This window comes from Bidens hawaiensis, unplaced genomic scaffold, assembly GCF_021521415.1.
Source record: "Bidens hawaiensis isolate Kalapana, Puna unplaced genomic scaffold, B.hawaiensis_p1.1 tig00013007_1, whole genome shotgun sequence".
NCBI classification, from domain to species: Eukaryota; Viridiplantae; Streptophyta; class Magnoliopsida; order Asterales; family Asteraceae; genus Bidens; species Bidens hawaiensis.
Genome location: NW_027492093.1, coordinates 141,228 through 155,992, shown reverse-complemented (window position 1 = coordinate 155,992; position 14,765 = coordinate 141,228). Strand labels below are relative to the sequence as shown.

General features: G+C 45.7%; 1 protein-coding gene across 1 annotated transcript; it reads left to right on the top strand.

The window, feature by feature from the left end:
- Positions 1-4,264: 4,264 nt before the first annotated feature.
- LOC143542970 (CASP-like protein 1) lies at positions 4,265-7,499 on the top strand. Its single transcript, XM_077035416.1, has 2 exons — positions 4,265-4,549; positions 7,116-7,499. The coding sequence occupies exons 1-2, from the start codon at positions 4,281-4,283 to the stop codon at positions 7,471-7,473; spliced, it is 627 nt and encodes a 208-aa protein (XP_076891531.1). The 5' UTR covers positions 4,265-4,280; the 3' UTR covers positions 7,474-7,499.
- Positions 7,500-14,765: the final 7,266 nt, after the last annotated feature.

Sequence of the window (14,765 nt, the reverse complement as noted above, 5' to 3'; positions counted from 1 at the left end):
GTCTACAATACATGCAACAGAAATGTTAGCCAAATTTGGTATTATAAAGGCATAAGCATAAGTACAAAGGCTTACCAGGCGCATCGCTGTCAAAGAGAAATCCCAGATCAACAGGGATGAACATGTCATCGAAGCGATCGGGGAAGCCAACCTCCCCAGCGCCCAGCGCGACGGAGCCACCCTCCATATGCTCATCATAGGCGGCGTGGACATACTCCTTGCTGACTGCACAAAACAACTCAAATGATATCAGCAAAACGAATTATATTCGCGCAGAAGTAATGCAATGAGTTAACTTACACAAGCCGTCAACTTGGATAACGGGCTCAGTCGCGCTGTCAGCCCACCTCCTGCTCATACCAACCCCCACCAGCGCCTCCTCGCAAATTTTCTTGGCGGGGGATGGTTCGGCAGTCAACTTTTTTACCCAGGCGCCAGTTGGGTTCTTGAAGACACCCACATCCGCAGGCGCAGAAGAGATCGCGCGCATGGTCATGCGGATGGGGATCACACCAGCCCTGATATAGAAAAATCTCTCAGACCAGTCATGAAGGCTCTTGAATGAAACAGTGCAGCACTTGACCTTCTGACTGCGAGGAATAAATGAGAACCAAGAATCTTGGATCTTGGGCTTATAAAAAAACTGAAAGCGCCGAGGGGTGGGCTCCTCGCGTTGAGATTTGCACATGAACTCAAAGTGAGTCATGCGCACTAGTCCAAACGGATGGACTTGGGATATATAAATCCCATAAAACCTAAGCAGCGCACCCACAAACCTTGTCATCGGGAGACGAAGGTTGCAGTGGGTGAAAAAATGGCAATAAAGGGATATATAGCCGGTGGGCGGGTCCACCGCCGTTTGCCCGGCCGCCGGCAGCATGCAGCCATACTCAGGGAGAAAACCCTGAGAGGCGATAAGGCTGTCGAAATCGGACTGCCTCAGTTTACAGGGGATCTCATCCCACTTCTTCACTGCCTTGGTCTTCCCTACCTCCTCCGATGAGGCCTCAGCAGCCCTCTTCCCCTTGCCGGTCTTCTTCAACATAGACATTACTAACGATTTCACACGGCGATTGCTGGGGGAGATTGTGTTGTCTGGGCTATCAGACATACAACGGAGTCAGGCACAAGTTGCTTCTGAAGAACGGAAATCTGAAAGATAGGCACTTAATCGGAAGAGAAAGAAAGGAAAGCTCTGAATAAACAACAAGGAAGATGAAGGATAAAAACTCTAAGGGCTTGCTTTTATAGGCCCAGGAGAGAGAAAATTTGGTACTGATCGGACTTCACGCGCCTCCACTCGCAGGTGTAAGCCAACGCGAGCGAGACACGTATCCCTGACACTGTGATGAGGGGACACGAAAAGAAATGATACAGGGGCTGCCAGAGTTCACCCGCCACCACTCGCAGGTACGGACCAATGCGAGCGCGACACGTGTCCCTGACACTATGTGAGGGGACATGAAAGGCAACTGTAGCACCTCGAGCACACGAAAAGTCTGACACGGTTCCATCACTGACGCATGTCAGCAACAACCAACCACGTACAGGGACGATTCGCTTTCAAACAAAAGGATAGAATTTCGCGCACCGATGAGTAATAAGAAGAAAAGACAAACCCTATTAAACGAGCAAACTATTAAGTCTAATATCTATCTTACCTCGCTCGCGCGAGACAAGACACACATTAGACTGGGGGGGCTTGAAGAGGTATGTACCCGCCTCAACACCGAGCGAGGCGGGTCAACCCACAAGATATAGACAAGAGGCTTGAAATCAAGACATTATGAAGGCACAAAGCCAAAACCTATGCGCATGGCGCATATCACATATGCTCACGCATATCACATATGCTCATGCATCACATATGCTCACGCATCACATATGCTCACGCGTATCACATGCTCACGCATATCACATCTTCGCGTGGCGCATCCGCGCGTGGCGCATATCACATGCTTGTGCATATCACATCTGCGCATGAAACATCTGCGCGTGAGAATAAAGAGAAGACCTCGCGCATCCTCAGGATAGGCGCATATCACACATGCACATAATCAACCTCGTCCTTATCCAAATTAGGGTAAGGACAACCTTGATTGTGCACGTCAGACAACCTTCCAGAAGGTATCTTTTTAAGGAATAAGAATATGCTGATGTTGACAGCTGCCAATGAAAGGTGGACAACTCAGCCAAACCCATGTGCAACTAACCAATGAAAAAGCACCAGGTGTCCCAAGGACACGTGGCGCGAAGCTATAGGAGGAGGCCAAAAAGGCCCTAATTGGGTCTGAGCCCAATCATTGGAAACCCTAGCACTATAAATACCACATCAACTCCACAAGGAGAGGTATGCCCTATTACACAGTATTCAGCTATATTAAGCAATACATTCCAATTCCTTATTCTCAGATTATTATCTTCTCCTACAATCTCTTATTCTCACACCGGAGGGTTACCCCAAAGAGGACCCCTCTGTCCCTTTCTGAGGGGTAAGTTTACGGTGCTGTTCATTTTGTAGGTGAAGAATCCAGATCCCAGAGAACCATCGGTGAAATAGCATAATCATACCCGAGGAAAGTTGATCGTCTACCAGTGAGTCGATCCACGTTTCTTCACCTTTATATATGGATTTGTAAATTTGGCAGGCGTGCTAAAATTTCGAAATTTCAATAAAAAACTGGAAACATGAAATTAAGACACTAAAAAGGGCCTAATTACTCAGGACAACTAAAAAACACGTCAAACTAAACACGAGAATGCTTTATTGTTGCAAAACTTGAGAAAATCTTCTTGGGTGGAATCAGATCCTTAAATGATGCATTTTGTATTAAGATCCAGCTTCCCAAAACCTTTTCGTTAATTGTTTATGGGCATCGTAATTCCACTCGTAGCCCAAGTTATGTCTTTTTTTTCCCTTATAAGTTTGGGTCAATATTTTGGCCTTGTTTTTCTCTATCATGTTTATTCATATTAGATTATACTAACTCATGGATCAGTTCCTCATCATATTTGAGTTTGGTATGTTTCTACTGCTATTAAGATTGTTGACTTACTAATGAAAGGGCTATAAGCCTATAACCTTATAGTTTCGCTATAACCTTATAACCTTATACTTTAGCACTTATGATGTCTTTGTTCTAAGATTCTTGTTACATTATCGCTAGGCTTAATGAAAGTCACCCATATAAAGGACGAAGAAAAGTTAATTTTTTTAGAAAGAACGTCACTCCCTCCATTGAACCTAAAACCATATAGTCATTTTGTAAGTTTCCATCTTAAAACAAATTTGTACATACCACTTTTTAACAACTTTGGGTCCCCATAAAAGTGGGCCCTGTGCCCACCCCGCACATAATCCGGACAAGCCTTGCTCTTCATTAGGAGTTGCGTTTTAGATTTCTCAAACTATTTTCACTTATGCACTCATATTCTCTCTTTGTCTACATAGTACTATAATAAAATATATCTTGCTCTTATCAATTTGTAGATGAACATCCTCTAATAAAACATATCTTGCTCTACTGTTTTCACAAGGCTCCATATATGTAATGACAACCCTAGGCATGTTATTCTTACAAGTTACATGGATAAAGATAAATTACACAAAACTAAATAAAAACACCGTATCTTAGGAATTAAAATTGAACATAATAGGCGGCTATTGTCGGAAGGATAAGGTAATCAATACGTCATCGACCAACAACATTTGACTTTAGCCAATCGTTCACACCAACGTTTACAAATCTGGTAATCTCTTGTTGACCAAATAACCAAAAAGTGTGTGAACAACCGTACATATGTGAAACTCCTATCACATGTGGGATGGTAAAGGCTTTGGCCTTTGGGTGAGAGGTCCAGGGTTCGATCCCTGGCAATGGCGGTTTAATGTAAATAGTATGAGAAAAGCTTAAACATTCAAAAAAAAGAAAACTACTCATGAGGGATTTTGAAAAACTACTCATGAGCAAGCTCACGCTCAGACTCCGCTCCTACACCCCTAACCACAACTACCGATTTTATGTCCTATAGTGACAACCATAAGAAACAAAAAAAAAAACTACTCATGAGGGATTTTGAAAAACTACTCATGAGCAAGCTCACGCTCAGACTCCGCTCCTACACCCCTAACCACAACTACCGATTTTATGTCCTATAGTGACAACCAAAAAAAAAACATGTTACCAATTAGTTGACCTAATATTAATCTTGTATAAATAGACAATCTAAACCGTACCTCTAACCACACCTTGAAACAAAACGAACCACTTTATTCATCAATGGCATCCAACGACACCGCGGCTCCACATTCCGCCATTAACATGAAGGTACCATTGAAAACGTCCGCACCACCACCGGACTACAAGTCAGGTGGTCGTAGTTTCAAGAAACATGCGGTGGTTGATATGCTGTTGCGAGTGTTTTTGTTCGCAACAGCAGTGGCCAGTGTCGTTGTTATGGTCACTTCTAAAGAAACCAAACAGATTCCAGTTGCTCCCGGGATCATGATAAGTAGGACTGCCAAATTCAGTCATTCTCCAGCTTACGTGTAAGTATCATTAATGATTATATATGATCAAATAATTTTAAGAAATTAACTACTAAAAGTTGTCATATGCATGACTCTTTTAACTTAACGTCAATACTAGAAAACACTTTCTTACGAAAATTTCCTATAAATATCCTGATTTTGCTATATATAGTATTGCAATAAAATAGTAACATTATGATTTTTTATTGAAAAATTGTTGTTAACTCTCCAACAAAATTCCAACAAAAGAAATACATGTATCAACTATGTTTACTATTTTTGTTGAAAAACTGTTGGAAAACATTATAGCAGTGTTGTACTTTGTTGAAAAGTTGTAGCAAATTAGAAAAATAAATAATGAAATATTGTTGGAAAGTCATAGAAACTTTACAACATACTTTTGTAGCAGTTTTATGAAAAAAGTTGTTGGAAAAATTTTGGAATGTGATTTTCCAACATGCGTTTTTCCTATGCACGTAGTGTTTTTTAGAAAAATTGTTAGAACAATAAATGCATAGATAACGGATTAAAATTCTACACTGTGACATATTAAGTTCTTTTTAACGTTTGACGTGATTTTACGTTTTACTTTTACATGCCAAGTTCTGATTCTCGGAAAAAATAGGCATGTCAAACAAAGGCAAATTAAGAAGCGTAAAAGCGTAACGTTGTGTAAAAAGGTTTATGTATCGTAAAAGCATAGTTTCAACATGTCAGACTGGAATTACTTATAAAAATCAGCTTGTACTATATATAGGGTATCGTGTAAAATGTAAATTGTAGATACGTGTAAGGCTGAGGGGTGCGGAGCGCGAGAAGGGGCGCGAAAGCCCATCCGCTCGCGCCCCGGGGCGCGAGCACCACACCACCGAGGCGCGAGAGGGGCGCGAGAGGGGCGCGAGCACGCAGACCAAGGAGGGCGCAAGGCCAGTCACAGCTGAAAATGGGCGTAAAGTGGCTTGGGAATGCGTGCAGAGCCGTTGGGTGTGGATAAATAGAGCCGTTGGCTCTTTAACTTTATTAAAAAAAAATTTTTTTTTCTCTATATAAACCAATATCAACCCAATATCACATACCACACCCAAAATCACATAAAATACTTTACCACAACCTCAAAAAAACCCAAAATCACCCCATCTTCCAAATCTTTTTTTAAAAACATGGCTGGAAATTGGTACCCAAACCTAGATTCAGATTACAGTTACGACGATTTATGGTCGGCACCGGACCAACCGATGTTTTATTCGGGGTCGCAACAATCATCCGGCTTTCAACCATCCAACATACAACCGTCTCCTAACTTTGTTGTTCCGGAGACACAAGAACCAGAAGGTGAAGCTGCGGGACAAAGAAGACGCGTCCACCGGAAAAAACAAGTTGCAACGGACGGGTCGGGTTCGGCTTCGACTGGAAGGACGAAACGGAAAACCACTCCGTGGTCATCGGATGAGAAGGAAGCCCTGTGTCGGGCTTGGATAGTCATTTCTGAGGATCGGCCGTCTTCAAAAAAAAAGAATGAGAGATTTGGACTTCCTTACAAGAGACTTCAGTAACCTAAATCCGGTCGACCAAATGCTGATGGAAAAACAAAAGGAACGTATCCGGAAGAGGTTGATCGAAGAAGACCAAGCCGAAGAATAAGAATAATGTTTTTTTTAGTACTTTAATTTTTTTTAGATATTAATGTGTTTTTTTAATTAATGTGTGTTTTTTTAAATAATTTATGAGTTTTTTTAATAATACGTTTTTTTAATACATTTATAAAAAAATAAAAAAAAACCGCTCGCGCCCCCTCTCGCGCCCCTCCACACCAGGGCCCGGGGCGCGAGCACCACAACCAACACCCATCTTATCAAGTTTCTCTCTCTGCCACACGTCACAATATTATTGGCTGGAGCCCCCACTCGCGCCCCCTCTCGCGCCCCCCACACCCCTCAGCCTAATATTTTTATTGTTCTTTCTTTAATATATTTAATCAAGTCAAAGGCATATATACACCGTGCAATATTTTTTGTATAAAAGATTATATATTTTTCTTAATAATAATAGTAAGACGACCATTTGGATGATTTTCCTTTTCTTAAAATAATATATATATATATATTTTTTTGAACGACTCCTAATCTGTTCCTATTAATCGTCTATAACTGTAAATTGGATGTGGCTCAATGATAGAGCACTCATTTTACAAGTGAGAGGTAGAGGGATCAAACCTCACTACAACCAATGTATATGGGAGATATGAGGGATGACCCTGGCTTGCTGCCAGGGTTCGAGTCCTGATCTCACCCGGTTTTACCGGCTCCTTGCTGTCGTGCCGTTTGGCGGGCGTGGGGGTTGGTTTTATCCGGGGAATCCCTCAATAGGTGGACCGCTAGGGGCTCCGTCCGTCCGGACTCGTGGCCGGCTCGGGCTACCTTTAGCCAATGGGGGCCGCGTACGGAGTACCCGGCGTTACTTAGTTGGTCGTTCCTAAAAAAAAAAAAATCGTCTATAACTAATTAAATGCAATCCTTAATTTCTTTTCGAACATGAAACGACTCATTTGAAACATGATCTTATTGTTTGTTTTATTATGATGCAGATACCATGTAGCAGCACTCTCGGTGGCCGCTTTGTACAGCCTCATCACCGGTGTGATATCCATTTTGGCGGTGATGAAGTCGGGAGGAAACTCAACAAAGCTAAAGTTTTATCTTGTGGTATTTGATGCACTCCTATTGGGTATTGTGGCTGCAGCAACAGGAGCATCAGGAGGAGTTGGATACATTGGACTTAAAGGAAACTCTCATAGCAGATACAACAAGATCTGTGATAGATATGGTTCCTACTGTTTCCACTTTGCGGCCTCAATTCTTCTTTCACTCATAGGATCCATAACACTTCTACTACTTATTTGGCTCTCTGTTTACGTGCTTTCCAAGAAGATCGCAAGGCGATAGTTCCCTTGATTGATTCCAGATATATGTGTGTGGCTTGTTGTATTAATTCATGTTATTTACTTTGTTGTAAATTTTTTATATGTTTTACTTTTGTGTAAGGTTTGTGTTTGTGAAGTTGATTAATATAAGTAAAAGATTACGTCATTGATGGTTGCTGGGACTATTTTTTCAAATCACTTGGTGAAGAAACACTAACCGGACCCCGGGCAGATTACTGGTAACCTGGGGGTTGGATAGCTGTTTCCCACGAGGGGTTAGACCCTTGGAAGACGGTTCTTCTGATAACCTGCAAAACAGACACCGTGAGCTTGTCACTGAGAAGGGGGGGGGGGGTTCCTCCTTGTGACCACCCTCCGGCGTGAGAATCAGACTAGATTGCTCTTTAAATATAAAAGTATATTAAGAGATTGCTAGAGCAGATATCAGGTATATTATGATGATAATATGATAATGTAATGTGTTTAGATGATCATACCATTTGGGGTATTTATAGCCGAAGGTAGGTTTCCAAGGAGGTATGGCCGGCTGCAACAGTGTTCCTGTTCATCAACAGTAGCCTACGCACGTGCCCTGCTGGTAGTTGGTGGGTAGGCAGCGGCTGATAGTGACCAGGCCTGCTGTATACTATTCCCTTTCCACCAACTGCCGGCTACGCACGTGGTATGACAGTAGTTGGTGAGTAGGCAGCGGCTAATAGTGATACAGTACAGGAGCATGCTGCTCGCCATACTGTATCAGTGAGCTGTCGTATCCCTGATCAGATCTTTCGCCCATACCTCGTCAGGTACAGTAAAAGGTCCTTCAGTATACAGACTGGCTTATTTGGGCGGGAGTATTCCCCCTCCCGCCTCTGTGCGGGATTGCTCCCGGCTTTGCTCATTCCTTCAGGTGACACTGAATGATCGAGAGCTAAGTACCTAGTGCGTGTAGCCATGCTGCGCGGGTGGCCTTCCCTCATGGCTTGTATCCGAGGCTGGGGAACAGGCGGAGTCCTTCACCATGGGAGGCATTTCCTGCGGGAACAGCTTGCGTACTGCGCGTAAGGACGTCACGTCTCTGAGCATGGTTGGTCCTGCGGATCCAGTTGGTCTCTGCGCAGACGTCCCTGTTTAAGGTGAGTCTTGCGGGACCAACTGGGCTCTGCTGGGACCTACCTCTTCAAGTCCCCCCAGTCCAATGTTCTTCTCATGCGTGTTTAATAAAGTGAGGTGAACTTTTGGACTTGAGCAAAGGGTTTTGAAAAGGGTTTTGTAAGGTTTTCCATGGGGATTCTTTCCGCGGAAGTCCTTGTCACTTGCAGAAATGCCCGAGTTTCCTGCTTGGTCTTTGGGTATGATGCGGGTAGGTCTGTAACCTCCTCGCAAGTCAGGAGCATTGAGTCCCAGTTGTATGTATTTTCCATGAGGTTTTGGTAGTTTTGAACATAGTGATCAATTATGTTAAAACCATCAATTCCATCTTGGAACTTCCAACAACGTAGTTCTCGACGTTCCCGCTATGCGGGGATGTTATTTCCGTTTCCGCAAGCATTGCCCAGAAGATCCTTCTTGGTTTCAATTCCCAGCGGAGCGCTAGGTATGTGAAGGGTTTTGCCTTGACACTGTACCTGCGCTCGTCTTACGGTTACTTTACTTCCAAGGTATTCCTGGCGTCAATTCCCTGCGGGTGCTAGGTATGTGGAGGGTTTTGCCTTTACACTGTACCCGCACCCGTCTTGTAGTTACTTGGTTGCCGAGGAATACTTGGCTTCAATTCCCTGCGGGTGCTAGGTATGTGAAGGGTTTTGCCTTTACACTGTACCCGCATCCGTCTTACGGTTACTTGTTTGCCAAGGTTTATTTGGCTTCAATTCCCTGCGGGTGCTAGGTATGTGAAGGGTTTTGCCTTTACACTGTACCCGCATCCGTCTTACGGTTACTTGTTTGCCAAGGGGTAAAGGGGTATTTTCCCGCTTACTTTTTAATATTTTCGAATTTTGAATTTTGAAATTCGAAGAGTTGGTGAAAAGATCAGAACAGTCCAAACCTCTGAAACGTCGTGCGACGGTTTCTTCTGACTGTGTCAGGACGTGCAGGAAGTTATGGTGACGTGACAGAACATGGTCATTCCAGTCGCTTTTTCAGGCGCGTGGGCGCGATTTTTCGGGCGCGTGGCCGAGAAATTACTGGCACACGTCCTTTCCACAGCTGTTGCCAGCTTGCTTTTTGCCACGTGTCATAGTTTCATTGCACATTCGATTTCTCTCTCCTCCGCATTAAATTCACCGCATTAATTGCGATTACTATATAAAGGGGTAGAGGGTTATTTGTAATCCATACTTTTCACTCTTCTCTTCAACTTTAAGGCGATTTCCGGCGAATACTCTTTTATTCAATCGAGCATTCTCTCGAAATCGTTCTCTTCTTTCTCTGCAAGATGTCTTCTCGTGATGCTGAAGCTATATCTGATGACAGGGGTACTGCTGGCGAGTGCCAGTGTGCTCTGCCCGGCGATCAGTACCGGTATGTTGTCAGGAAGTTCATGCTCGATCATCTCGAGCCTGAGTTTCCTGAATCCCACCAGACCGTGTATGATGCCCCCAGAGGCAAGATCGGGGTTTATGCTGCATTTTTTGTCTATGGGAATCTTAGATTCCCGTTGACAAAATTTGTTTATCGTGTCCTTGAGAGGCACGGTGTTCATTTGACCGAGCTGCACCCCATGGCGATCGCCAAGATTCGCCATTTTGAGTGGGTGTGCCGGATTTTGGGCATCGAGCCCCATGTGGACCGCCTGATGACCTTCTATACCTGGAGGTGTATCCAGGGGTGGTACACCTTGACGACCCGTATTAAGGGTCTGAAGATTTGCGACACCGAGCGCAGTCTTCGCGCGTGGAAGCAGGAATTCTTCTACATTTCTGCCCGCGCCATCCCCCTTGCCATGAAGTTTAAAAATGGCCAAGCGATACCGAGCCTTCACGCCCCCAACTACCAGGAGGCGGAATGGTTTTCGAAGATATCCCGGATCCAATCTCCGGTTTACCGGTTTGCGGAATCCGGGATGGTTATGTTAGGGATGAGCCGGGTGTGGAAAGATGCGTCTCAGGTTCCCATCCTTCTCGAATACGGTTTGAACTCTATTCCCTATGGTATGTCTTGTCTTTCTTTTTGATACAAGTTTGTCTTCTAACTGTTTCTTTTCTTTCAGAGGGAAATAATTTGGAGTCGCTTCTGTTCCCGCGGGAAACCGACGGTCCCGCGCGGATGGGTACTCGTGCTTTGGACGAGGGCGAGTTGCCCATCCTGGAGCAAACGGCGGATCGTTTTGTGGAGGTCTATCCGCTGGGCCACGAGATCCTGAGCCACCGGCGGCCAGGTAAGGCGATATTCTTTCCTCAACCCCTTAATGCTGTACCCGCTGTTGGAATTCTTGACCTGTCTTCTTCTGAGGAATCCTCAGATGCTCCTCCACTGGTGCGGAAGAAGAAAGCTGCTGCCGGCGGGAAAGGGAAGGAGAAGGCCTCCACGGCTGGTCCGGTGGTTCTCTCTGACTCGGAGTCAGATAGTGAAGAGGTGGCGGGGAACCCCGGTGGTGAGGAGACCACTGCTCCGGAGGCTACGACCGTTACCTCCGGAGAACCAACGAAGACGACGGTGACCGGTACCAAGAGGCCGGCTCCATCGGGTTCCTCCCTGCCCGTCCGTACGTTCAGGGTCAAGAAAACCCGTAAGTACAATCATAATGTCTTTGCAGATTTATCACTATAAATTTATCTAACACTTTCTTCTTTGTGCAGGCGTGGGTGTTGACGCATTCCGGGGTGAAGCGCAGGGGAGTACTTCCCCGCCAATGACGGTAGGCTCGGTCAGCCTTCCTGAGGCGTCGACCCAGGCGCCTGCGCCTGCATCCGCTGGTCCAGTTGCTCGTTCCTTTGAGCCAACTGTTCCGGCAGAGATGACGTCACTGCCGGCTGTGAGTGCGATTTTTACAGCATCCTTCACAGAGCCGGCGGTTACTGCTGCTGCTTACAAGGCGGCGACCACGGCGGCTGCCACCATGCCCGCGCCACCGGCACCGATGGCCGGACCATCAGGTACGCGCAGGGCTTCCCGCCGATCTTTGCCACCTTCCCGTCTGCCTGACCTGTTGGATGGATTTCCTTTAGGTTCAGGTGATGGGTTTGGCGGCTATCGGCCTGTCATTGACCCTACAGGTGCGTAGGGTTCCTTTCTTTTTCCCTTGTTTTTTATCATCTTTTCCTTACTGCTTTTGTTTCTTTTGCAGTGTCGGATTCCAATGAAGTGTATGTTCCTCGATGGAACATACGCCGAGGAACAACCCTTCGCACACCTGTGGAGTGCGTGGACTGGGCTCGCCACGCTGCTCCTCCGGGTGCGTTGGGGGAAGCCATGGTTAGCTACCAGGAGGGTAGGCTAACTAATGAGCTTCGGGTTCTCCAGGCCCGGATGCAGCCGCGCGTCGAGCTGCTTTGTCGTGAAAACGACAAGTTGAAAGCAGCTCGCGCCAAGGACATATCTGAGGCGCGTGCTCTTCGGGAGGAGAACCAACAGCTGGCGGCAGCTGCCGCCGACAAGGAGAAGGCCTTCAAGGCCCTCGAGGTTGAAGTTCAGGCGCGACTCGAGGCCCGCTCCAAGGCTGCCCAAGCTGTGAATGAACAGCTTCGGCTGGCCAGGGAGACTGCGCGAAACGCAACCGAGAGGGCTGCCAAGGCTGAAGCCGTTGCTGAGCCTTTGCGTGTGGAGAATGAGGAGCTCAAGGCCAAATTAAAGGCTCTCCAACGCGCTCATGATGCCTTGGCAATGGAAGATGCCAAGAAACTCCAGGAAATCCTGGACCAGAGGGGGGTGCTTGACCACACCGAGCGGAAACTTAAGGGCGTCGAAGAGGCTGCCGCAAAGGAAGTTTTACTTGCCAACCTTAACAAGAGCGAAGCCGAACGCGCCCATAACGAAGCTCAAGCTGCCCTCCAATGGCTTCTTCAAGAAGCGTTGCCTCAGGTATGTTTAGTTTTATCTTTACGCTTTTCTTTTGTAAGAAAAGGTTCTAATACTTGTGTTTTCTTTGTAGGTTGTGCGTCGGGTCTTTTCAGAGACCTCTTACGATGATGCTATGACCGCAGCCCTCAACGCTTCTCATGAGGATGGGGAAAAGGCCGGCTTCTTGCTTGGTCTAGGGTTTGTTGAGAAAGGCGTCCCGCCTTCCAACTTCCCTTTGTTCGATGTGGATACCGAAGCCATTTATGACCAAGCATTGAACCAATACGCCGCCTTCCCGCATCCAGTGGTGGAGAAGGTGGACGAAGTAGCTGCTGCTGATGATGGGTTAGCCGTCCTCAAAGCGTTCCTCGAACCACCCCGTTCTTCTGACGGAGCGGGTCCAAGTGGAAGCGGCCCTGAAGCTTGATCCTGAAGATCCCTTCCCATTGCTAAGATAGACTTGTATAGTTTTATTCTTTTAGGCGGGTAGTTACCCGGCCATTCTTGTAATATATTCTTGAAATATTAATCTTTTTGCGTATAAGATTGTTATTTCCTTCTTTGGGTTCCTTGCTTTATAAACTTATGACTTGCATACTTAGTTTAAATTAGCAATTTTCCAAGTGTTTAGAATAAGAACCTTTGAACGTGGTTGATAATGGGTTAAAGTTTCGCTTCCTCCTTCGTGATTGTGCGGGTAGAACCGTCATTTGCACTTGGTAGGATGGCTAAACTTCAACTTTTATCTGACCTGCGTGTAGGTTTTCCTTTTCGAAATTTCTAAGGCATTAAGATAAGTTAACCTTTGAACGTGGTTGATAATGGACTAAAGTTTTCGCTTCCTCTTTCGTGATTGTGCGGGTAGAACCGTCACTTGCACTTAGCAGGATGGCAAAACTTTACCCTTATCTGACCTGCTTGTAGGTTTTCCTCACCTTTTGAGGATAAGTTAACCTTTGAACGTGGTTGATAACAGGAAGTTTTGCTTCCTCTTTCGTGATTGTGCGGGTAGAACCGTCACTTGCACTTAGCAGGATGGCAAAACTTTACCCTTATCTGACCTGCGTGTAGGTTTTCCTCACCTTTTGAGGATAAGTTAACCTTTGAACGTGGTTGATAACAGGAAGTTTTGCTTCCTCTTTCGTGATTGTGCGGGTAGAACCGTCACTTGCACTTAGCAGGATGGCAAAACTTTACCCTTATCTGACCTGCGTGTAGGTTTTCCTCACCTTTTGAGGATAAGTTAACCTTTGAACGTGGTTGATAACAGGAAGTTTTGCTTCCTCTTTCGTGATTGTGCGGGTAGAACCGTCACTTGCACTTAGCAGGATGGCAAAACTTTACCCTTATCTGACCTGCGTGTAGGTTTTCCTCATCCTTTTTAAGAATTTTGTTTTGAACCGTTCGACGCGCGGTTGTCGATAGGTTAGTGTTCATTTTCCTTTCATGATTCATGCGGATAGACCGGCACTTTCATTTAATGGGATAATTGAACTCTTCTCCTTCAACTGACCTGCGTGAAGGTTTGCCACGTTATTGGGTTCGTGCGGGTAAGACCGCCTTCCCACGCAACGACTTCACGTAATGTGAATGCCGTCACCAGTGTTGGATAGTTTAACCGTTCGACGCGCGGTTGTTGATAGGTTATTATTCAGTTTCCTTAATGATTCATGCGGATAGACCGGCACTTTCATTTTTGGGTGCTGAACTTTTTCCCCTTCAACTGACCTGCGTGAAGGTTTGTCACGTTGCTGGGTTCGTGCGGGTAGGACCGCCTTCCCATGCAATGACGACGTAATTATGCGGTGAAAACCGGCATATTAGTTCAGAAAAGTATAAATGTAAAATCATCAGCTTCGGTGTTAAAGAGAATCATTTCCATTAGAAGTGGCTCTTGGCCTTTTCTTTACAAATTGGAATTGATTTACATGCAGACTGTGTAAATGAGCTCCCTTCCATGTTGGGATGGGAGTGCCATCGAGCCGATACGCACCTGGTTCGGGATCTCGTTCTTTACGCAGCATGTAGTCTCGATTTTGAAGCTGGAATTGATTCGTGTTTTCCCCAGCTGGGGTTCTATACGCACTCGCCTGCTCAGCCTTTATTACGCCACGAGGTGCGCGAGCGTCCCATCTCTGACAAATGCTTCGACCATATCTTTTACATCTATGCATTCTTCAGTGTTGTGGCCCTTTGTCTTGTGAAAGTCACAGTATTTGCTCCGATCAGCATCGTGACGATGTCGGATTATTGGAGGCTTTGGCCATGGGAGCTCTTCAGTGGCGAATATCTCAGTGACGCTTTTGGTGAGTG

Coding starts and splice junctions, on each gene's coding strand:
- LOC143542970 (XM_077035416.1), top strand. CDS start 4,281: ATGGCATCCAACGACACCGCGGCTCCACATTCCGCCATTAACATGAAG. Junction 4,550..7,115: donor AGTCATTCTCCAGCTTACGT/GTAAGTATCATT, acceptor ATTATGATGCAG/ATACCATGTAGCAGCACTCT.